Here is a 22,499-nt window from a genome sequence, read left to right on the forward strand (position 1 = left end):
TATCTATCTATCTATCTATCTATCTATATATATATATATATATATATATATATATATATATATATATATATATATAAATATATATATATATATATATATATATATATATCGTTAATCAAGAAAATAAAAGACATTTTCAAAAACATTTTAGTTTTACTTGAAAATACATTACATTATTGTGGGGTCATGCGTTAGTGTTTTTTTGAGTTTGCCTGATTGATCAGAACATTCACTGCCAGGCTTCTTTTTCGTTTTGGGGCGCCATCTGGAGTACATCCAACCCGTTTTCGCCCCCTTGCTAGGAGAGATGCACCTCTTGGCATTCCCATTTTGCGGCAAGACATCGAAGTTGGCTGGCATGGGATTTTGCTCCTGCCTGCTGCTTTGAAAGGCATCCCGGGCCCATGTCCCGAAATAAACTATTAAGGGCATTTCATGAGCGGCCGTACTGCTCGTACTTCTTTTTTGAAGGAGCCGGGCACGGACGGAGTTTCCGTGTCTGCGTACTTTTCTATGCAGTTACGAAGCTCGCTTATTAAGCTCTCGACGTCCGTGCCCTCCAAGGATTCCCCATCACAGTCCGCGCTGCCTGCGTTATCAAATATTGCCTCCAAGGTAGATATTTTTGATTTTCCATCTGCCTCCTTGGTAACGCCGGTGTCAGGGATTGGCACCGTGCTCTGATGGCAATGGGGTTCGTTTGCCAAACTCCGCGAAGAACTCCATGGGTGGTGCCTTTTCCCCTACGGCTATGCATGCCAGCCATCGGCGTCGCTCCGCTGAGTCGAGGAAGACTTGAGGGAGTTTGACGAGGTCCCTCTCGGCGCAAGCCACTTGGTGTTTGCATATGCCGCCGGGCATGCCTTGCGGGCATTCGCAAAGTCCTATGTCAAGATCGACGGCATATGTAATCCCATCATAGGATGCACTAGACACTAGGTATCGTTCCCCATCTCTATGAATGGAAAACGCATCCTTAGGTGACGGTAGCAAGGCTTGGTAGCGTTTCCTTCCCAGGGCCATGCCCAACAGCCGACCCCTCACATAGTTGTCGAATATCTCATTCATATACATGAGGAGATGGCAGGTGTTGAATGCTTTGTATCTGCAGGTGAAAACCATAGTTATTAAAGCTTAATTGTTTTGGACATGAACACAATGTTTAAGACGAGAGAGAGAGAGAGAGAGAGAGAGAGAGAGAGAGAGAGAGAGAGAGAGAGAGAGAGAGAGAGAGAGAGAGAGAGAGAGAGAGAGAGAGAGAGAGAGAGAGAGAGAGAGAGAGAGAGAGACACACACACACACACACACACACACACAGAGAGAGAGAGAGAGAGAGAGAGAGAGAGAGAGAGAGAGAGAGAGAGAGAGAGAGAGAGAGAGAGAGAGAGAGAGAGAGAGAGAGAGAGAGACACTGCCAGCGAGGCTGAGCCAGAGGAGGCGGGCGGAGTTTGAGAGGCAGCCGGCGATTCGGAGCGGAGCGCGGGGCTGAAAATCTGTGCTACTTCTCGTGAATATGCGGCCCGGCAGCTCAGTGGATAGAGCGTGTGGCTCTCAACCAGAAGGACCGGGGTTCGATTCCCCGGCCGGGTGAAGATAAGTTGGGTTTATCTTCTTTCACGTGTAGCCTCTGTTCACCTAGCAGTGAGTAGGTACGCGACGTAAGGCAAGGAGTTGTGACCTCGTTGTCGCTGTGTATTGTGTGTGAGTGGTCTAGCTCAGTCCTACCCAAAGATCGGTACTATGAGCTCTGTGCTCCTCCGTAGGGGAACGGATGGCTGTCTCGAGAGATACCTGAGGTGAATTACTCACACACACACACACATATTTTATATATATATATATATATATATATATATATATATATATATATATATATATATATATATATATATATATATATACAGACGTAAAAAAAAGGATCGGTGCACAGAGGGTGCGATGCCTTGTAGCGGCAGCTTAGGCCGCTACAGAGAAAACCAAACATTACTGTTTGTTTGTTTTCTAGACAGCATAGTGAGCATACGTTATGGCTGGTATAACACCGTGTGATTCCGTTAAGGCCGTCTGTGTAGGTTCAGTGAAACAACTGAGAACCTGGTGGTGACTCCATTGTCGAAGAAGTTAGTTAGTTAGTTAAAGGTTTATTGCACATAAATCGCATACATTACATGATAAAAAAAAGAAACATATACAATATTATATGCAAAGCGGGCACCAGCCCGCCGGTGAGGGAATCAGAGTGTCGGTGTGGGCGCTGTATTGCTCACAGACTTCTTCCTGTGGTGGTGAGCGTGTTGCGGGCAGGTCAGGTCAGCGGGGCGAGGGTGCCGCCCTGAGCACCCGCAGCATCACCTCCCTGGGCATGTGGCGGACGAGATGGGCCGCCCTGGCCTCGCGTCTGCTATGGAGGGCGCCGCCTGAAGGCTGGGCGAGTGCTGGCGACTGTGTTCTGAGGGCGGCGGTGGCCGGGCAGGACAGGAGGTAGTGCAGCAGAGGGTGGCGGCTGTTTCTCCCGCAGTGGCCGCACTCCTGCCCCTGGAAGCCGTCGTACAGCTCCTCCCTGGCGCAGAAACCCAGCCTGACGCGCTGCAGCAGCACGCCGTCCGCCCTGGGCTGCTGCTGGGAGGCGTCGAGCGGCTGGTAGTAGGTGGCGGCAGCGTACCATGCCGCCTGCCTCTTTCTGGCCTCCAGCTGCTGGTGTGTGTGGCGGGTCGCCTGGATTGCGGCGCGCCTGGCTCGAGTCTTCACCTGCCGCAGGCTGGGGGGCACGTGCTTAGTCACCTGGGGACTCGCCGCAGCTCTCTTGGCGGCCGCGTCGGCAGTCTCGTTGCCCAGCACCCCCACGTGACTTGGAATCCAGTTGAGCCTCACCCGCCGCCCCTGCGCGGCGAGGCTCTGGAGGCTGCCCAGGATGGCGGTGACGAGGCCCACGTCGTCTTTGGGCTGCGGCTGCTGGAGGGCCTGTAGTCCCGACTTGGAGTCAGTGTGCAGCACCACGGTGGCCTCCTGACGGTGGTGGGCGTGCTCCAGGGCCAGCTGGATGGCCACCAGTTCGGTCTGCAGGGTGGAGCAGTCATAGGCGGATCCAGGGGGGGGGCCACGGGGCCATGGCCCCCCCCAAACGCTCTGAGAGTATGTTTTGGCCCCCCCCAAAGAAATTCGTTACAGATACTGTCAGCCTCCCTCAATCATATACATATCATGTAGAACTCGATAGTCGATACTGCATCGCTCTACTACATAAAACAAAATCCAATTCTATGGCCTCAATGCACAAGCGAATCGGAATTAATTAAGCGCTGAGAAGGAAGGCCTCTTCGGCCAATCAGCGATTAGGGAAAATACCAAGGTTGAGCTTCAGCAAGGACTTCTAAATATAGAATTTACTCAGGGCGTGCGCTGTCGAATCTTTAGCCCATAAACCTCGGGCTAGGGGTCTATTGTCACTCTCCCAGCGCGCGAGCGATACTGCAAATTTTTGGAAAAATAGGTGTTGCTGTTGTTCACCAATGCCCTGTGTGGTAATTTCAAACGAAAACATAATAGTTTTTACTGCTATCTCATCGCCAATCCTTCCTCCTCTGCTCCTCATGATGAAAGATATTGGAAGTGTCTGAGGTACCATTTTCGGCCAAGCCGAGCGCACTTGTTCGTGCGGGTGCTGTTGACCTGGGCCTTGGTCTCCTGCCTCGCCCCGCGCCATCACACAGTACGTAGGCATCCTTTCCTACCAGCTCGATTATTCATATTAGGCTACATATTTCGTATGTTTGACTCTCATAAAAAATACCTTCTTCCGAAAATAAATGTTTTTTTTTATTACATGCAGAAAAAAGCTTCCATAAGCACAGTACAATTATGGCATATATACACTCATTAGGCTACATATTACGCAGGTTTGACGCTCATAAAATAACTCTTTACGAAACTGAATGTGTTTTTGCTATTATATGCGAAGAAAATCTTTCATAAACACTGTACAAATATGGAATACATAAACATATTAGGCTACATATTACGCGTGTTTGTAGCTTACATAAAAATAAATCCTTACAAAACTGAATAACTTCTCTGCCTTTATATGTACAAGAAATACTTTCATAAACAGAAATATAACATGCGGTGGCTGAGCGCGCTCCCTGAGAATAGGGGTAGAGGAACAGGGGCCCCTGAAAAGCACAATGCAATCCGATGTGACTTAATTCCATGTGTACAGTCCGTCGTCGATGAACAGTTGGCCCCCCCCAAAACTCAAGGCTGGATCCGCCCTTGGGAGCAGTGGTCGGAGGTGCGCACGCCCAGTTCGGTCCCGCCAGTGATGGCAGCAGCGCCCGTCCTTCCGCTGTCTGGGTCAACCGAGCCGTCGGTGTAGTAGATAGCACAGCCTAGCTCGGTGACCCGCGCCATGGCCATGAGGGCGTGCTGCCCCAGCTCAGCGGTGGGACAGACAGCCTTGCTGGCGGGGAGTTGAGTGGCGGTGAACTCTGCGGAGGGGAGCTCCCACGGGGGCGGGTCGCGGAAGGGGGGGGCAGGGAGGTCCGCCTGTGGCCAGGGCCAGCCCTCCATGCGGACGAGGCTGTGGACGGCCAGCTGTGCGTGAAACAGCCACGCGTTGCGGCGGAGGAACGTCTCGTCCTGCACCAGCGCGAGCCGCAGCCTCCTCTGCGCCACTCCCTCCGTGTCACGGTGAAGCACCCTGGCCACGCGGCAGGCCATGACTTGCTGGACTCTGATGGAGAGGGGCACCAAACTGGTCTATTTGACGCATGCGCTGGATCACCTCGGTGCCCCCAGCATGGTCCTCATGGCGGTGTTTTGCACCACCTCGAGCCGCTCCTGTTGGTTGGTGGAGAGCGCTACGAGGACGGGAGCGCTGTAGTCCACCAGCGAGCGGACAGCCTACACGTAGTACAGGCGCAGGCCGGAGAAAGTGGCGCCCGCGGTGGGTCGTGTCATGGCCCGCATCACGTTCAGCCTGGCCTGCGTCCTCTCCCTCAGGTAGGTGGCGTGGGCTGTGAAGGACAGCCGCTTGTCCACCCACACTCCGAGGTACTGGTAGGAGTCGATCCACGCCAGCTCGACTCCCTGGACGCGGAGCTGCCAGGCTGGGTCTGCCACCTTCACCATCATGGCCCGGGACTTCTCCGCCGAGATCTTGAGCCCCAGCTCCTCGCACTTCCCGCTGATGAGGTCGAGCGCCTGCTGCGTCCTCCTGAGCTTGTTGCCCCTTCCGGTGACCACGAGAGCGAGGTCATCGGCGTAGCTCAGAAGGACGGTGCCGTCGTGGAAGGGCAGGGCCACCAGCTGCTCCATCAGCAGGTTGAAGAGGAGGGGGCTGAGGATGCTGCCCTGTGGCGTCCCGTTTTCGAACTCCCGGGAGCTCGACCTCAGGCCCTGGAACTTGACTCTGGCGCGGCGGTGCTGCAGGTAGGTAGTCCCGTAGCCAAGCCAGCAGTCTTCCCCGCACCCCCTTTCGCACGAGAGCGGCGTGCACGGCCCCAGGACTTGCTAGCTCGAAAGCCTTCTCGAGGTCGAGGAAGACTACAACGGTAGGGCGGTGGTTGGCCTGCGCCAGCAGGGTGAGGATGCTGTCTGCCGTGCTCACGCCGCGGGTGTAGCCGAATACGTGTGGGTGAAGGGGCCCCAAGCGCCACTGTAGCCGAGCCAGCACCATTCTCTCTGCCGTTTTGGCTGTACAGCTGAGGAGGGAGATGGGCCTGGGCTTGGTGGGTTCCCTCGGCTTGGGGACGGGTTGAATATCGGCCTCCTTCCACGCGGGTGGCAGGCAGCCCGCCGTCCACGACGCGTTGAGCACGGCCAGCAGCGCGGCGTCCTCGGCTGGCCCGGCGTGAGCCAGAATGGAGTACAGCACGCCATCCGCCCCCGCTGCTGTGTCGCGGCCATGCCTCTGCGCCCGCTCTAGCTCCCGCAGGGTGAAGGGCCGATCGGTCTCGTCCGCTTCCTCCACCGCCACCCTGACGGCGTCGTCGCGATGCGGCTGGAGCTGCTGCTGGAGGCGTTGTGTGCAGGGAGGAAGTTGGTTGCTGGAGCCCCGCGCGGTGAACACCGTGACGAGCCTCTCTGCCTCTTGCTGCGGGTGTGGGTGCGCGGCCGGGCGTTTCGGGGCAGCGCCGGAAGCCGTCCTCACGCTTTTCCACAGTTGGCCCAGAGACGTGTGGTGGCTGAAGGTGGAGCACCACTCTAACCACTTGGTCTCCTTGGCCTTCGGGGATACCTGCCGCGCGCGGGTCACAACGTCCTGCAGGAGTCTCAAGTTGGTGGGGTTGGGGCGCCTCTTGTAGAGCTTTCTGTGGACGTTTACGCGGTGGTTGTGCTCCCGCACCTCCTCAGTGTAAAACCACCAGTCAGGTCAATGACGGCGGTTTGGAGCACTCCTAGGGATGGCTGCGTCGGCTGCCCTCTGTATGGCCGCCGTCAGGTCCCTCTCCTGCTGGTGGAGGTCAGCCGGGGGCCGGTAGGCGGCCCACCACTCCTCGAGGGAGGACTGAAACTTGGGCCAGTCCGCTCTCCTGGGGTTCCAGCGCGGAGGAGGGCGGTGCGGAGCGGGCGGAGCGAGTGGGAGTGTGGTGAGGGTGGCGAAGAGGTCACTGGTGAGGGTTGGGTGCACCTGCCAGGTGGCGCCGGCCGCCAGGTCTCTCGACGCCAGCGTGAGGTCAAGCCTGCCCCCTCGGGTGTGGGTGGCCTCTCCTGTGTTGAGAAGGCGGACGTGAGGGATGTCTTCGAGCAGGACTGCCAGGTGGCGGCCCGTCTCGTTGGCTCGGGACGGAGAGTGCAGCATGGGGTGGTGGGCGTTCAGGTCGCCCGCCACCAGGAGGCTCGTGTGGGAGGCGAGGGTGAGCAGCTCTCCCGCCTCCAGCTGGTGTCTCGGGCTCCTGTAAATATTGTACACAAGCAGCCGGAGGCCTCCCACGTGCAGCTCCAACGCCAGAACCTCCACGCCATCCCCGCAGTGGACTGGGGCGGCGACTCTAGTGTGCGGGATGGCGCTCCTCACCAGCGCCGCACAGCCGCAAGTGCCGTCTGTGGCGTGGAGCGAGTGGAGGCTGTAGCCCGCCACTCGAAGTCGGCAGGCGCTAGGGTCTCCTGGAGGAGCACTACATCCAAGTCCTCCTCGAAGACGGCCTGCAGCACCTGGTGCTTCTTGGGACGCAGACCCTGCACGTTCCAGTGCAGGACTCTGAGCTTAGGGGGACCCGCAGGCGGTCCCGTATAGGCGGCGTTCTTAGCACCGCGACTCTCCATCTTGGTGGTGGCAGGGGTCTGCTGGGTGGAGGGCGCGCAGGCAAGGGTCCCTCGAGGTGTGTGGTGACTGGAGGCCGCACTCAGAGATGGCTGTAACCGTCTCCTGGCGGAGGAGCGCTTCCAGATCCTCCTGTCTGGCGGGGGCGTGGCCAGGGCTGGCGAGGAGCTTCGCCAACAGCTGCATCATGCGCGCCATGATGGCGTTCACCACCGCGCGTGTCTCCTCGGTGAGGGAGACAGGCTCATGAGAGAGGGTCGCTCGGGGTCATGGCGCGTCTCTCCGCCGTTGTTGGTGGCGGGCCAGTCGTCGAGGGGGCGGAGCCGGCAGGGCCTCCGACCTGTGCGCTGCTGCGTGGAAAACGCGATCTTGCTCCTCCTTGCTCGGGTTGGTGATGGTGGGAGGGGGGAACCATTGCGTCCTTCCGGTCCTTCCGGTTTATCCCTCCTTTCGGCCTTGATGAGGACTGGGATGGGGTGTAGGCGTCTCTGGGGACCTGCCGTTGACCCCACGCTGACCTGGTTGGAGGCGGGGCAGGTCAGGAAGTTTGCCGCCGCTGTTGCTGGGGCTGGGCACGTGGGGGCTGCTGGTGCCTCTGCTGCTGCTGCTGCAGGCCACGTGGAGCATCCGGATGGGGCTGCTGCTGCCGGTGCTGGGCGGCCTGCTGCCGGGGCTGGCCTCGTGGAGCGTCCGTGCGGGGCTGATGCTGCTGCTGCTGCCGGCGCTGGGCGGCCTGTTGCCGGGGCTGGCCTCGTGGAGCGTCCGTGCAGGGCTGCTGCTGCCGTTGCTGCTGGTGCTGGGAGGCCTGTTGCCGGGGCTGGCCGCGTGGTGCCCTGGGGCGGCGCCGTCGTCGCCGCCTTGGTAGCGCCTGGGGCTGCTGCTGTTGCCGTCGATGTGGCCGGGGCAGCCTGCGGAGCCTCTCGGGGCACCGTGGTTTCCACGTGTGGTGGCTTTTCCCACAGTTGGGACACTTGGCGGTAGTCGCCTCGTGGGCCTTGTGGCGGGCGATACACTCCTCCGTAGGGTGGGGCTGGCTACACACGCCGCACCTGACGGCGTGTCCACACCGTGCCCCGAGATGGTTGTAGCGCTGACACATGAAGCACCTCACAGGCTCACCTTGGTAAGGGCGCAGGTGGCACTTGCCCCAGCAGCCGAGGTCTAGCTTGGTGGGCGGCGGCCCCACCAACACAAACAGCACCTGCCTTGTGGGCTCCTTGTCCCTCCGGGAGCACAGGCGCTGGGCGGAGACCACTTGAGGGTGAGCCTCCACCGCGTCGAGGGGGAGGTCGAGAGGGTAGCGCTCCAGCACCACCTTATGCCTCCTTTCGCTGGGGTCGAGAAGGAGCACCCTGTTCCCTTCTTCGGCGAGGCGGCGGAGGAGTGCCGCGGACTCCTCGTCCCTGGGTTTAAGGACGTACTCGCCCTGGAGGTTGGGCCTTACCTCCATCCGCAGGCTCGGTTGCTCCCTCTCGAGGGCGGTGATGGCTTGGTAGGCGCTGTCGTGGTCCCCCAGGCTGCCCAGCTTGAATTAGGACCTCGGGGGTTGCTGGTGGCGAGCTCGACCTCTCGTGATGGTCGTCCATTCTTGGTCCTCGTCCTGCTGCTGCTGCTGCTCCTCGTTCACGCTGGCGATGGACAGGTCGAGTGGGTCACAACCTAAATCACTGGCGTTGCCCTCCCTCGGGTCGTGCTGAAGACAGCAAGCGGCGCCTTCAGGCGACCACCCCTCGCTGCTCCAGTCGTCGAGCAAGTTACGGACGTGGTCGCGAGCCTTCTTCGGTGACGAGTCCTTCTCTGGGGACGCTGACGGAGAGGAGGCCCTTCCTCTCTTTCCCGCACTGTTAAGCACTATGTCACTCTTGGAGTTCATCTTCAAACGCGCGAGAACACGTGGTCGAGAGAGTTGCCGGGCAGGTAAGAGGGAGCGCGGAGCTGCCCGTCTGCCCTTAACCGCGGCTCACGCTAGTTTATTTTCGAGAATATACATGTTTTGTAATAGGATAATAATTATTTACAGGATTTGATATACGGTAGTATTTACAATTTTGATTATCTGGTGTTCTTATATGTTTGAGAAACTTTATCATAACATTGGTGATGATGTAGTAAAGGTATTTATGATGTAGTGACCCATAGCGATAGCAGGAAATATTTTGGAAATGTGTTGATGTAAGGAAATGGAATAGTGTGTGATGAGTGGGAGAAGAAAAAGAGAACGTGGTGAGTCAAAGGGTAGACTAAAGAAATGAAGGCGAAGAAACTGGCTGGGCTGGGCTGAGCTAGGAGTGGTGAGGTACAACTGCGTGGGTGAGGGCCAGAGTCCGTGGGGGCGGCCCGAGGCGAGGTGTGCGTGGGGGGAAGGCGGGAACGTCCACACAGTTCTTCGGCGGCTGATGCGGTGGGATGCGGGAGCCTACCGGCGGCGGAGTAGCCTCGGATCACGTGGGAAGGTCACGAGGCCGGACGCGGCGAGGTGCTGGATCCTGCCGGCGTTGAGGTAGCTACGGGCCACGTGGGGAGGGCCGGAGGCGGAGCGTGGCCTGCTGCGGACCAGGAGATCCTCCAGGGGTGGTAGCTGGGCTGTGACTTGGGAGACAGACCATAGCCATCGGCGACGGCGGCGCGGGTGGCGGCGTCGGCAGGGTGTGAAAGAACCGAGTTGTCCCTCCGGAGATCACCAATTTGTAGCGGCAGCTTAGGCCGCTACAGAGAAAACCATACATTACTGTTTGTGTGTTTTCTAGACAGCATATATATGTATACATTATAGCTGGTATAACGCCGTGTGATTCCGTTAAGGCCGTCAGTGTAGGTTCAGTGAAACAACTGAGAACCTGGTGGTGACTCCATTGTCGAAGAAGTTTTTCGTTCGTTTAAAGGTTTACTGCACAAAAATACACAAACAGTAGTAACAAATGTACGGAAGTGGGGGTTGCCTCAGCGGGGGGTCTCGGAAGTGGGGGTTGGGGGGTCAGCGGGGGGGTTACGGAAGAGGTATCTGGACCCCTACCCCCCCCATCTCTTTCCCATTGCTGATGAATTGATTCGCTAAAGCCGCGAGTGAACCAGACATAAAGACATACGCGTCAATAAATCTCAAGTCATTTATGATGACTTCATGGTATTTGTGAACTGAATGTTTTGGTCTTAGTTTGATTTTCAAGTCAGGTAGCGTTAATTCACGCGGGATTAACGACATGTCGTAATCCGCATTATGTGCAATGAGAGTGAGTTGCAATTTGTGATTTTTCATTTGAAAGTTGCAGCTATTACAATAAGCTTCAATGTAATTGTTTCCTGATTTTTCATGGTCATGATGTTTTACTCCTTTACCTTTTAAAATCCGTATTTACAAAGAAGACAGTGAGTTTGTTCATTGTGACGTGCCGTATCTTCATCGGTCATATTGATTTTATTGTAGCCTTTAGAAAATTTTAACTTCTTCCAGGAGTGTGGGTTCAGCTAATGTAAGTTCGTTCTATATTCAAAACAGTGTGACTTCAGCTAATGTAAGTTCGTTCTTTGTACAAAACAGTGTGATTTCAGCTAATGTAAGTTCGTTCTATAATCAAAACAGTGTGAGTTCAGCTAATGTAAGTTCGTTCTATATACAAAACAGTGCGGGTTCAGCTAATGTAAGTTCGTTCTATATTCAAAACAGTGTGAGTTCAGCTAATGTAAGTTCGTTCTATATACAAAACAGTGTGAGTTCAGCTAATGTAAGTTCGTTCTATATGCATAACAGTGTGAGTTCAGCTAATGTAAGATCGTTCTATATACAAAACAGTGTGAGTTCAGCTAATGTAAGTTCGTTTTATATACAAAACAGTGTGAGTTCAGCTAATGTAAGTTCGTTCTATATAAAAAACAGTGTGAGTTCAGCTAATGTAAGATCGTTCTATATACAAAACAGTGTGAGTTCAGCTAATGTAAGATCGTTCTATATACAAAACAGTGTGAGTTCAGCTAATATAAGTTCGTTCTATATATAAAACAGTGTGAGTTCAGCTAATGTAAGTTCGTTCTATATAGAAAACAGTGTGAGTTCAGCTAATGTAAGTTCGTTCTATATAGAAAACAGTGTGAGTTCAGCTAATGTAAGTTCGTTCTATATACAAAACAGTGTGAGTTCAGGTAATGTAAGTTCGTTCTACATACAAAACAGTGTGAGTTCAGCTAATGTAAGTTCGTTCTATATACAAAACTGTGAGTTCAGCTAATGTAAGATCGTTCTATATATAAAACAGTGTGAGTTCAGCTAATGTAAGATCGTTCTATATACAAAACAGTGTGAGTTCAGCTAATGTAAGTTCGTTCTATATACAAAACAGTGTGAGTTCAGCTAATGTAAGTTCGTTCTATATACAAAACAGTGTGGGTTCAGCTAAAATGGTTTACAGCATTACTTCCACAATAGGATCCGCTTTCTACTGTTTCTCCGTTTCTATTCACTATAATGTAAGCATACACTATGGCAAAGTGATGTCTCTTTACACCCATTCGAAGAAGGCTTTACGAGAATACTCTCAAAGTCATAGAATGCTAAATAAGATGGCTCATATGCTTTAGCATTATTAATAAATTTCACAGTATATCCCGCAGGTGGGAATCTTAGCCTTGTGATCATCATTGGGTGCTCAGCAAGCGTTGTCTTGTTCTCACAGGCACACAAATTTCCATGCAGTTTTTCCATGCTGCATGGTTCTTTTTCATATCCCGCCGCAGGATAGTTACCTTAAGCAGTTAATTAGAACATCAACGAGGGAAGAAAATATTTTGGATTTGTTATTAACTAATAGAGAGGACATAATAAGCAACATTGAGGTTTGGGGTTCATTAGGTAACAGTGATCATAAGGAAATTAGATTTAATATTAAATGGGAGGATATAGTCAGCAGAAACAACACTTAATACCCGACTTCAGGAAGGCGGACTTCGAGGGTTTAAGAAAGCAGCTGCAAAGGCTTAAGAGAGTAAGATCAGAAGTAGCTGAGAGCTTAAACCATAAGGTTCGTTATGTTGGCAGTATAGAACGTGTAAAAGTTCTTTTTTCCTGGAGTTCACCATTGGAATACGCGTTCACCTGGGAGGCTCTCCAGCAATGTTTGAGCGAAATTGTAGGGATTCAGGAGTATTTATACCCAAATCAACAAGAAGATATCCATAAGGACGTGAATATACAGCATATTTATATATATCTACAAACTGGTTTGCCTTCTCTTTTCCGAATATTTGTCTGCCCAGACAGTGAATTTGAGATAAATCTGACTTATTTAATAACACGAGGGAAGGAAAGGGAAGGGGAGGGGGGAGGAGAGAGAAGAGGGAGGGAGAAAGGTATGATGGAAGGGAGAGTTGAGCGAAACTGTAAGGATTCAGGAGTATTTATACCCAAATCAACAAGATATCCATATGGACGTGAATATATAAATATATATATATATATATATATATAGATATATATATATATATATATATATATATATAGATATATATATATATATATATATATATATATATATATATATATATATATATATATATATATATATATATATATATATATATATATATATATATATATATACTAACTGGTTTGCCTTCTCTTTTCCGAATATTTGTCTGCCCAGACAGTGAATTTGAGATAAATCTGACTTATTTAACCCTCTCGCGCACGATGACGCATTTCGTGTTATCAAGGGTAAAAGGTTCTGGCAGACGATGACGCGAAAGGCGCCATAAAAGTAAATGAAAAATGATTAAAAATTAAGTTTTCGATGAAAGTGCGTCAAAGTTGGGAGCGTCAGTTGTTTGGATAAGTTTCTTAATAGTAACATATGGCAATCTTTCTAAGGAACGTAGATGAGGAGCTTTGAGCGATTTTTATTTGTTAGGCTACTCTGATGAGAAAAAAAATACAGTTTTCTCGGTGTAACTCGGGAACTAATAGACGTACGAGGAATTTGAAGATACCATAAGAATCCTCACTAAATTCCGCTTCGGAACATATATTCGGCTAAAAAAGTAGGACCACAAAATTTCGAGCTAGCCGCAGATTTCTCAAGAATCAGAGGGAAATGGAACACACACACACACACACACACACTCACACACACACACACACACACACACACACACACACACACACACACACACATGATCCTTTTTCACTTTATGCCTTTTCCCCCGTCTCTTCCGTACCACTTTCCCTCTCACATCGCACTCTCTTCCTTCCCTTCGCTGACTCACTGAAGATGTTTCTGGGTTGCCTTCGTTTTGAGTGCTATCTTGATCTAGGGAAAAGGGTAAACTCGATGCGGCAACGTCTAAGGTCATGACACCGAAGAGCAGGCAGAAAATATAAAGAAATGTAAGTTGAGAAAAGAAATAAGAAGAAAGAAGTTAAGAAATGAGATATAAGACATTAATTAATGCAAAATCAGAAAAAAAATACTTGGTGCTGCAGTGTTTAGGGTTAGATGGCACCAAATAACCGGAGTAAAAAAAATATATAAATTGAGGAAAGAAATAAGAAGAAACAAGTTAAGAAATGAGAAATAAGAAGATAATGATACAATACACCTAGCAAGAACTTAAATAATTTATCGAGTCTTACGTTCAATGGCGATTTTTTATTTTATTTTCGGACTTGCATTAGAGAGTAAATTCATATTCCAGCCTGGTCATTAACCTAACGTCTTTAACCTTTTCCGTGATTATAATCTTGTGGTCATTCGAGCCCACGATCTTATCTTAACCCTTCAAGTACCCCCTCTCCCGTCACCCCCCCTCTCCCTGCTGGGCACCCCTACTCCCGTCACCCTCCCGCTTCCGTACGCTAGCCCGAGAGGGGTGGGGGGTGGGGGTGGATAGGTGGGGGGGAGAGGGGGGGGTGAAAACGTGAAAGAGATGGGAGGGGGGGGTAGGGGGGTCCAGATACCCCCTCTTCCGTAACCACCCGGCTGACCCCCCAACCCCCACTTCCGAGACCCCTCCGCTGAGGCAACCCCCACTTCCGTACATTTGTTACAACTACAAATACATATAAAAAAAAAAAAAAAATATATATATATATATATATATATATATATATATATATATATATATATATATATATATATTATCATTATTATTATTATTATTTAATATCACCACGAATTAGGCATACAATTGTCAATGGAAAAAAACCACGACAGATAGATCACACCACCTTATAGGAATGTCTTCCGTCAGTGTTTACCGTCTCAGTTTGTATACAAAGCATTTCATCAAGCTTGAAAGTCACCTTGACATACGTGACCAATTGTAACAATTATTTTCCAACCTGTAACTCGTCACTCCTTCACGAGAGTCCGACTGACACACAACGGCAGTCGCTCTCGCTCCGACGCTCCTTGTACATATAGGCTAAGAATATATTCGCCTTAAGGAAGCTGAAGTCTTAATCAACGCCCTTTAAATGCCCCCCTGTACACCGTTACATATTGGTTGGCAGCGGTCCCCACCGCGCCTGCGCCTTCGCTACCTCGTTCTCCTCCAAGTTCCAAACCACAAGAACTCACCAACAAACTCCGGGGACAGGCGTAGAAGGAAGAAAGAAGTCACAAGCCAGCCGTCCGCGGCAACTCACCAGGCGCCAGCTACAACCTCTCTACAGGCGTCAGCTACAAGTTCTATACAGGCGTCAAGCCTCGAGCCACCAGCAGGCCTACGCAGCCGACAGCGAGGGCCACAATCTACAAGCCGCCCAACCCGCTACAAGCCAGCCCTGCTACAAGCACTCCAAGCCCTCCGCCCGCAGGAGGAGGCACGCCCCACTGGCCTTGGAACAACCCACATGCCCCTCGCACCACAGCTGGGGGCAACACCGCCGCTGCCGGGAGCATCGGCCCAAACCTCTTCCGGCAAACAGTCAACCAGGGCAACCGCGGACATCTCCCGGTGACTGCAAGCAATTCCCACTACTGTTCCTGCAAGGCGTCTTCTCAAGAGGTTACACACCCAAGTCGCCATATCTGCCACCGCGGCCCATCTCTCAATATAACAAGAACGCCGCAGCCGTCCTACGTCTGGCAGCAGTGTTCCGGCACCAAAACACTGCCAGTCAAATCGCCTCGTCAGCAGTTTCCAGCAGCCATTACGAGTCTCCCGATGTCCGCCCTTCCATCAACTCTCACCGCCGCTCCTGCCGCGGCCGAGGTCTTCCAACGCGACTCCCCAGACTGCACGTACCCCAGGGCGTCGCCACCCTTCGCCCTCTACACTACATCAGCTGATTAATCTTGGTATTTGTGGATATTCCCTTCTGGTCAAAATATGCCGGCTCAGCTTTTTTCAGTTTTCTTTCGAGCAGAGGCACGACCTTTTTATTTCTGTGCACCTAACACTGTTAATCAGTCATAATTGTGAGAGTAACGTTCATTCGCATACGATATTGATCCTTTCTTATTGTCTGCTAGCGGTAAAACTGTGATTTCCCTGATCAAAGTTCATCTTCATAAGTGTGCCCTTGTTCCGTTTTCTCTTTCGCCGCTCGAGGGACAACCAGCACTTTAAAGGCATACTCACTTAATTTTCTCCTCCCCCCCCCCCCCCAAAAAAAAAACCCCGCTGTTTTTAATATAATTATTATTTCATATACCCATAACATTATGACATTCCGTTATAACCTTAACTTCTATTACGTCTAACAGGCACCTTGTTAGCCATCCTTTCTTGTTTTTAGGGGTTCGGCGAAAACTTTTAATTCAGACACGTTACGTTATTATTTACAGCTATCAAAATATGCTCCTATATTGTAACTGATTTAAACCATAGTATGAACAAAGACACTCTCGCCAAACTTGGCGACACCTTTAACCAGTTGGCTCGGCCTTCAGGTGAGGAGGTAGGGGCGCACGGTTCAAACACCAATGATCTTAATGTTGTAAATTTACGTTCAGGCACTACATACTCATCAATTCCAAGGGAAAGAGCCCCTTCACCTCCGGGTTCGTCTGAATACTTAACCCCCACTCAGCCGATCAAAATGCCTGACGATCCACCTCCCCCCCCTCCTGCCGGGGCCACACCCCACTTCCCCCCTCCCGCGATTCGGGTCATTCCAACTCACGCCAGTATTCGGCAGTTCTTCGGCGGCGAGGCGGATTTTTCGGCGAGACAGTTCCTAGATCTTTGTGAGTCTGCCATCGGAAATTCTTCCATTACGGAAGATCATGATAAAATCGCTTTCATTCGGTCCCGGTTACTTCCAGGCTCTCGGGCACAAAATTTGATGCAGTCCTCAGCGTTCGCTTCGGGGGACATTGGAGTAAACTATGAGGTTTTTAAAAGGAATTTCATAAACATCTTAGGGGGCGGGAGTAAACCAAGCATCGTTAGACAGATGGCACACACGGTTGAGTCCTTCCAAAAAAATTCCTCAACTAAGCTGATTTGGGACGCCATGATTGAGGCAAATCAGCTGGCGGTTGACTGTGTCAAAAGCCTAGAAGACGCGCAGTGGCTTCCAGGGGGCTGTATGCAAAAGCACCAGGTGAAGACAGCCTTCGAGTTGTTTTTTTACTTATTTCATATTTCAGAGAAGAACCGCCGTTCCGCCCTTCCCTTGACCTTCAAACCAAGCGGGAAGTTGGTTGACTTCGTCTCAGAGTTAGAAGTCAAGGTTCAAGAACACCCTCACCATCAACCCCTCGCAACAGCCGCAGCATTGCAGGCACAAAGTAAGGCATCTCTCACCTGTAGTTTTTGCAAACAATCAGGACATTCTGAACATTCTTGCTTCGCGAAACGTAGGGAATCAACACACTCAAGACAGGGCTCTGATAGGAGATCAGGAGGTTACAGGGGCGGGCGTCATTCATCACACAGGAATCCTAGGCCAAACCATCAGCGGAAAACTGCCTTTTGCCATGTCGCGTCGAAGCAAGGGGATGCCCCCCGGCGTATGCCCCCATTGACTGACTGATTAAGTTATGGCTGCCTTCAGTAAATCAACGTTCTTAGACTTTTTTTTTAATTAATGTATTTTGTTTCACACATTTTTTATTTTTACTTATCGGCTTATATCTTCTAATAATCGGGGGCAACCTATTATTAGCCTTAATGTAAATCCGCAACTGAAAATTGTTACAAGTCAGAGAGAAACAACAGGTAATTTACAATAATTAAATGAATAATTCAAGCTTGGGCTCAAAGACCTAGTCGGTGGTGACAACTGGCAAGGATAAACATACCCCATTCATGCGTACAAGCAAACTAGTGAAACTACCATAGTTTATAGGTAAAGTTTGGAGCGTATGGATAGCAGCGCGTGACGGCGGTGCCCATCTTCGTTCCGTTGACCCTTTGAGCTGGCTGAGGCGCTAGAGTTTATAGAAAAATGCCATAATTTTCACACCACGGTACAACAATTTGGTCTGCCCGGAAGCGCAACCTTGGATCAGCTGGCTCCTGGCTGCCAGTTACACGATAATGTGGTTCTAACAGGCTAACGAAAGTTTGAAGACGGAAGAACTGTGATTTTGTTACATCCTTGATAAATCCAAGGCTCATTATACGAATATGGGTAAGACATCGAGTCACAATCCTTCTCTAGTTCTGGTTCATACTGTAGCTCGTATGCAAGTTCGCAGTAGTGTGAGAGGAAGTGATAAATCACGAGGGAAGTCTTTCCTTTGTCCTATTAACATCAATTTCCTCTTTCCGAACAAGGTCTTGATGGATAAGTGCTTAGTAGCTTGCATAACGCCCTCCCCCATGAAAACATGCCTCATTTGCACACTCCCTATATAGATTCAGGGTCTTTACAGCTCTTTAAAGCGCTGAAAGGGCTAACAATCCCTCACCCAGAGCCTCGGTCAATTTTAATTAATCTGATAACCACTGCCGTTTGATACTGACACACGTGTGTGTGTGTGTGTGTGTGTATATATATATATATATATATATATATATATATATATATATATATATATATATATATATATATATATATATATATATATATATATATATATATGCACTCACTCGCTGTTCACTACAAATATTCAAAATCTAAGAATATTAATTAAAATTAATTTCCATCAGAGCTTGTCTGAAAGATGAGTGCGTATTCAGAATTACACCCAACTCTGACAGTTGGCACCTATTTTTTTTATAGATTTTTAAGTGCTGTTCAGCATTAATAATTTTGCGTCGCATGTTACTTATTTGTAGCTGTGATTTCAATGGTTTAATCACCTGGTTTACTCACCTGGTGAGTAATTAGCCCTCTACTGCAGAATATGAGTGGACAAGATTCCTTTCTATGCAAATTACCAGCCCTTAAAGTTAGGTACCAGACCAAAAGGAGTTAAAATGTGTATCATCATATTTATCTCAGTTGTATGAAGCCTCTAAAAATATTTATTTGGGTAGAGTTGCTTATTTATGATGTGATTATGCTCATTATATGATGGCAGTTTAGGCGCCATTAAAGCCGCAATACAGGCTTGTCATAGCTAACGGGTTAAGTGCTGATAGGTTAATATATTAACCAGAATAGATGCTGATCCCAGCAGTAGTTGATTAATATTTCAGTGGTGCTATGCTCCTCTAGGAGGATAAAAAAGATGAGTAAACAATTTTCCCAAGCTAGTCAGCCAAGGCCATAAAGCTCTACTAGGGTTGCAAGAGTGTTGTCAATCTCACTGAAAAGCTTCCAAGAGTTTTTATTGAACTGACAACCTCTTGGTTGTGACCTGAGCATCATACTTGGCCCCTTCTGTTAGTTTGGCAATGGTGGGTTTCTGTTAAATTTAAGTGAACACAGCTTGGGCAGGGCAGAGGTTTGGTGGTGGCCTGGGCAGTAGCTGGTAGAGTAGAAAAAATTGAGATGCTAAAATATATCTGCAAAATTCTTGTGTTTGCCCATACTCCCCTTCTCCCACAAAACAAGCTTGGGGACCTGTGGGAATGTGGGGTTTTGGGTGGAGGATACAAGATGCATCACAAACACATATTTTTTGAGTTGGGGGTTAGGGAAATTCCCTAGATGTAGGGAAATTTATATTTAGGGATTTTCACCCACCACCACCAATAAAATATATGTTTGTGGTGAATTTAGTGTTCCTCATACAGAAAGCTTATAATCTCCCAGATCCCCAAGCTTGCTTTGGGAGAGAAGCGTAGTGGACCCACCCCCGCCACTGCCACATCCCGTCCCGCGCTGCGCATTTCCGCCGGCCCACGCCACATGTCTAATATATTTAAACTAACCTAATCTAACTTACCCTTATGTAACCTACTTAATGGGAGGGGCTTCGCCCCTCTTGACCCCCCTCCTGACGGGGGGGCTTCGTCTCCCTCGATCCCTCCTGATGAGGGGACTGTGTTCTTCTCAACCCCTCTCACGGGAGGGGCTATGTACCCCTCAACCCTCCCTTCCATTTTATGGAAGTTGTTTTTTTACCTCACTGGACTCAGTGACCAAGAAACCAGCAATAATGTAAGTATTAAGGGGGGCGACTAAGGGGGGTCCTCCTGCCCATATGATACGTCCAATAGCTTTGAAATCTTAGTATGTTATTTGTTTCTGTAAATATATGACATTCTGTGAATTTCAAGAAATTTGGGTGAAGTACAGGGGAGACTCAAATAAAGTGAAATTTTCTTTTTTTTTTTTGTTTCACAGACTTTTTCCTGATTTTGTGAAATTATTTGAAGTGTAAAAAACTACTTTCCGAGATATTGGCTCCTAAAGATATTTTTCCATTCTATCCATGTCTTGCCATTTGTATTTATCTGATTGGCATAAAATTTTCACATATAACTGTGTATACCTTGTTGACTTACTGGAGAATGCTATGGCATCTGGTCCCCCTTTATAAAAAAAGTATTACTCACTCGTGGGTGAGGGTGTCAGAAGGCACCACCTTCCTCATTGTAGAAGAGGTTACGGTCAAGGCATTCCTGCACGACCGTACTGGGCACTTCTGTCTCGCGATGAGTGTCTGTAGCTGGGAAAGCGACACGGTGATGAAAGTTTTGCTTGTATCAGGAGGAGGAGGGTTCAGCGGAACACCTCTGTGCAGAATTTGTTGTTGGAGCTGCAGTGATGATTCATATGGCAATGATTCTGCAGCTGGTGGTGATGTAGGTGGTGGTGGAATAGGTGGTGATGAAGCAGGTGGTGGTGGTGGAATAGGTGGTGATGAAGCAGGTGGTGGTGGAGAAGGGTGTGATGAGGTACTCGGTGTAGGGAGTGGCGAATCAGCTGGTGGTGGTGGTGATGAGTGGCGGGTGAGCGTTTCAGGATCACGACTCGCTTCATAAGCTCCTAAACTGCTCCCTCCCTGGTCTTGGATGCTACATCTTGTTCAATAAGCCTTCTTCATGTTAATGGCTCTCTTGCTACTCAACTTGCATTTGTACGTCATTTCTAAGGACCATTATTTGGCTGGAGTACAAACGAACAGGTTGCGTGCCTTTCCCCGTTGTTGTCTGGGTAGGGACTGCATGGCTCCGCCACACTCCTCTCCTCAACTCACACCCTCCCTGCGATCCGGCACGAGAGGAATGACAGATGACAAAATTTACGAAGAAAAAAATATTCTAATGGAAATTTTACGTACATACAAGCACTGAATGATACAGCGTGTGTTGGCGCGCGAGTCAGGCTATGATGCAATAGCGCGGGCCATTTAAATATGGCTTCCAGGGGTGAGGGTCTTTAATTTTATGAAAACAAACCTCACCACATGGCAATTTTGGCTATCCCGGCCATGCTGAGCGAAAAAAACACATTTGTCCGATTTTAAATATATTCATCAAAAAAATACCCTGAGTCGCCCCCTTAACTTCGCAAGAGGTGCCTGGTTCCCTTTCCTCAACATTAGTCTTTACTTACATTACTAATGACGCCAGTATGGTCCGGTGGCTTCAGACCCATCTTCATCCGAAAATAGGTTTGTCACTAAAGGATGGGACAGCCGCTCCACCACTCTGCTGCTGTAAGGTTCTCTCTTGACTGTGGTGGGTACAGCCTTGGCACCTCCCGTTGAAAGTTATGTACCTCCCTGCCTCACACAACTGCATAGAAACAACTATCGACCAATGTATTGCCACAGGAAAGTGCCTTGAATGCCAGGGTGTTTCAATGTTCCTGCAGAAGCATTCATTGTTTTGTGTATGAACCTCCGAATCCCCTGGATCAGCCAAGTTTTCAGAATTGATTACCATATTTTGCGGCGTATAACGTGCTCCGGCGTATACCGTGCACCTTTAACTTTAAGACAACAATTTTGAAAAAAATGTCCAGTGCTTAACCCTTACATTACGGGGATTGTATACATATAAGTGCGCTACCACATGCCCCACCCGTACGGGGATCATATATATAATCATCACACTCTACGCTCCCTTTGTTTCAAATGTACCACAAGTTCTTGACTCAGAAGAATGGTGGAAGCATCTAGCATCCGTACACACTCATTCATCTCAGCGCACGTCTTACCGAAGGCCAAAGATCATTTTCCACTTTTGTTCGGAATACATCTGTCATGTTTTGTGACGCGTCAAGGAGTTCCTCTGCTCCGGGCGGAAGTAGAGCGCGGGCGAATCAAAGTGACAGTGACTCTGATGACTGCTATGGTAGTGACATTGACAGAGGAGGGAGGGGCAAGTAGGTACAGAGAGAGAGAGAGAGAGAGAGAGAGAGAGAGAGAGAGAGAGAGAGAGAGAGAGAGAGAAAAAGAGTGAGAGCGAGTGAGGTGCTTCCACGCTACGCGTCACGGCCATGAGAAAATGCACAATATTTTCGGCTGTCATAACTTTTTTATTATTATTAGGAGAGAAGTTTTATTACATCACCATATATACTAGATGAATATACAATCATTGCAAAGAAGAAAGACACCATTTCCACCTCTTTTAAATGTCTAAATTTTCCCCGTGCACAGCATCCAGAGAAATATATTGCCACCTGTACTCTAAGGGTTAAAATGCTCAGAAATATATACAGTTCAACAAGACTGATGATTAGAATTTCCCGAAATTTCCGTTAACCCCTAGGGCGGGGATGTACCGTGAAATCGGTTTTCCCCATACGGCACTATTCTGATGTTCTCCTGAAAATTGGTCACTTTCCAGTAGCTTTAACTCTCTCACGCATGATGACGTGTTTAGCGTCATCAAAAGGTAAAAGGTCCTGGCGCACGATGACTCAAAACGCGTCATAAAAGTTAAAAAAAAATTA

The 22,499-nt window shown here is 49.4% G+C and overlaps 1 protein-coding gene and 1 non-coding gene across 2 annotated transcripts in view; both read left to right on the forward strand.

Annotated features, from left to right (window-relative positions):
• The first annotated feature begins 1,518 nt into the window (after nt 1-1,518).
• Nucleotides 1,519-1,590, forward strand: Trnae-cuc (transfer RNA glutamic acid (anticodon CUC)). The gene has a single exon. It is a non-coding gene; the product is annotated as a tRNA-Glu (tRNA).
• A 16,044-nt stretch (nt 1,591-17,634) lies between these two features.
• Nucleotides 17,635-22,499, forward strand: part of LOC127003711 (uncharacterized) — a 53,018-nt gene continuing 48,153 nt past the window's right edge. The window contains exon 1 of the mRNA XM_050870647.1: nt 17,635-17,831. Within this exon, the coding sequence (XP_050726604.1) occupies nt 17,828-17,831 (4 nt within the window). The 5' untranslated portion in view covers nt 17,635-17,827. The remainder of the gene's footprint in view (nt 17,832-22,499) is intronic.

This window comes from Eriocheir sinensis, chromosome 26 (assembly GCF_024679095.1).
Source record: "Eriocheir sinensis breed Jianghai 21 chromosome 26, ASM2467909v1, whole genome shotgun sequence".
In the NCBI taxonomy this organism is placed as follows: domain Eukaryota; kingdom Metazoa; phylum Arthropoda; class Malacostraca; order Decapoda; family Varunidae; genus Eriocheir; species Eriocheir sinensis.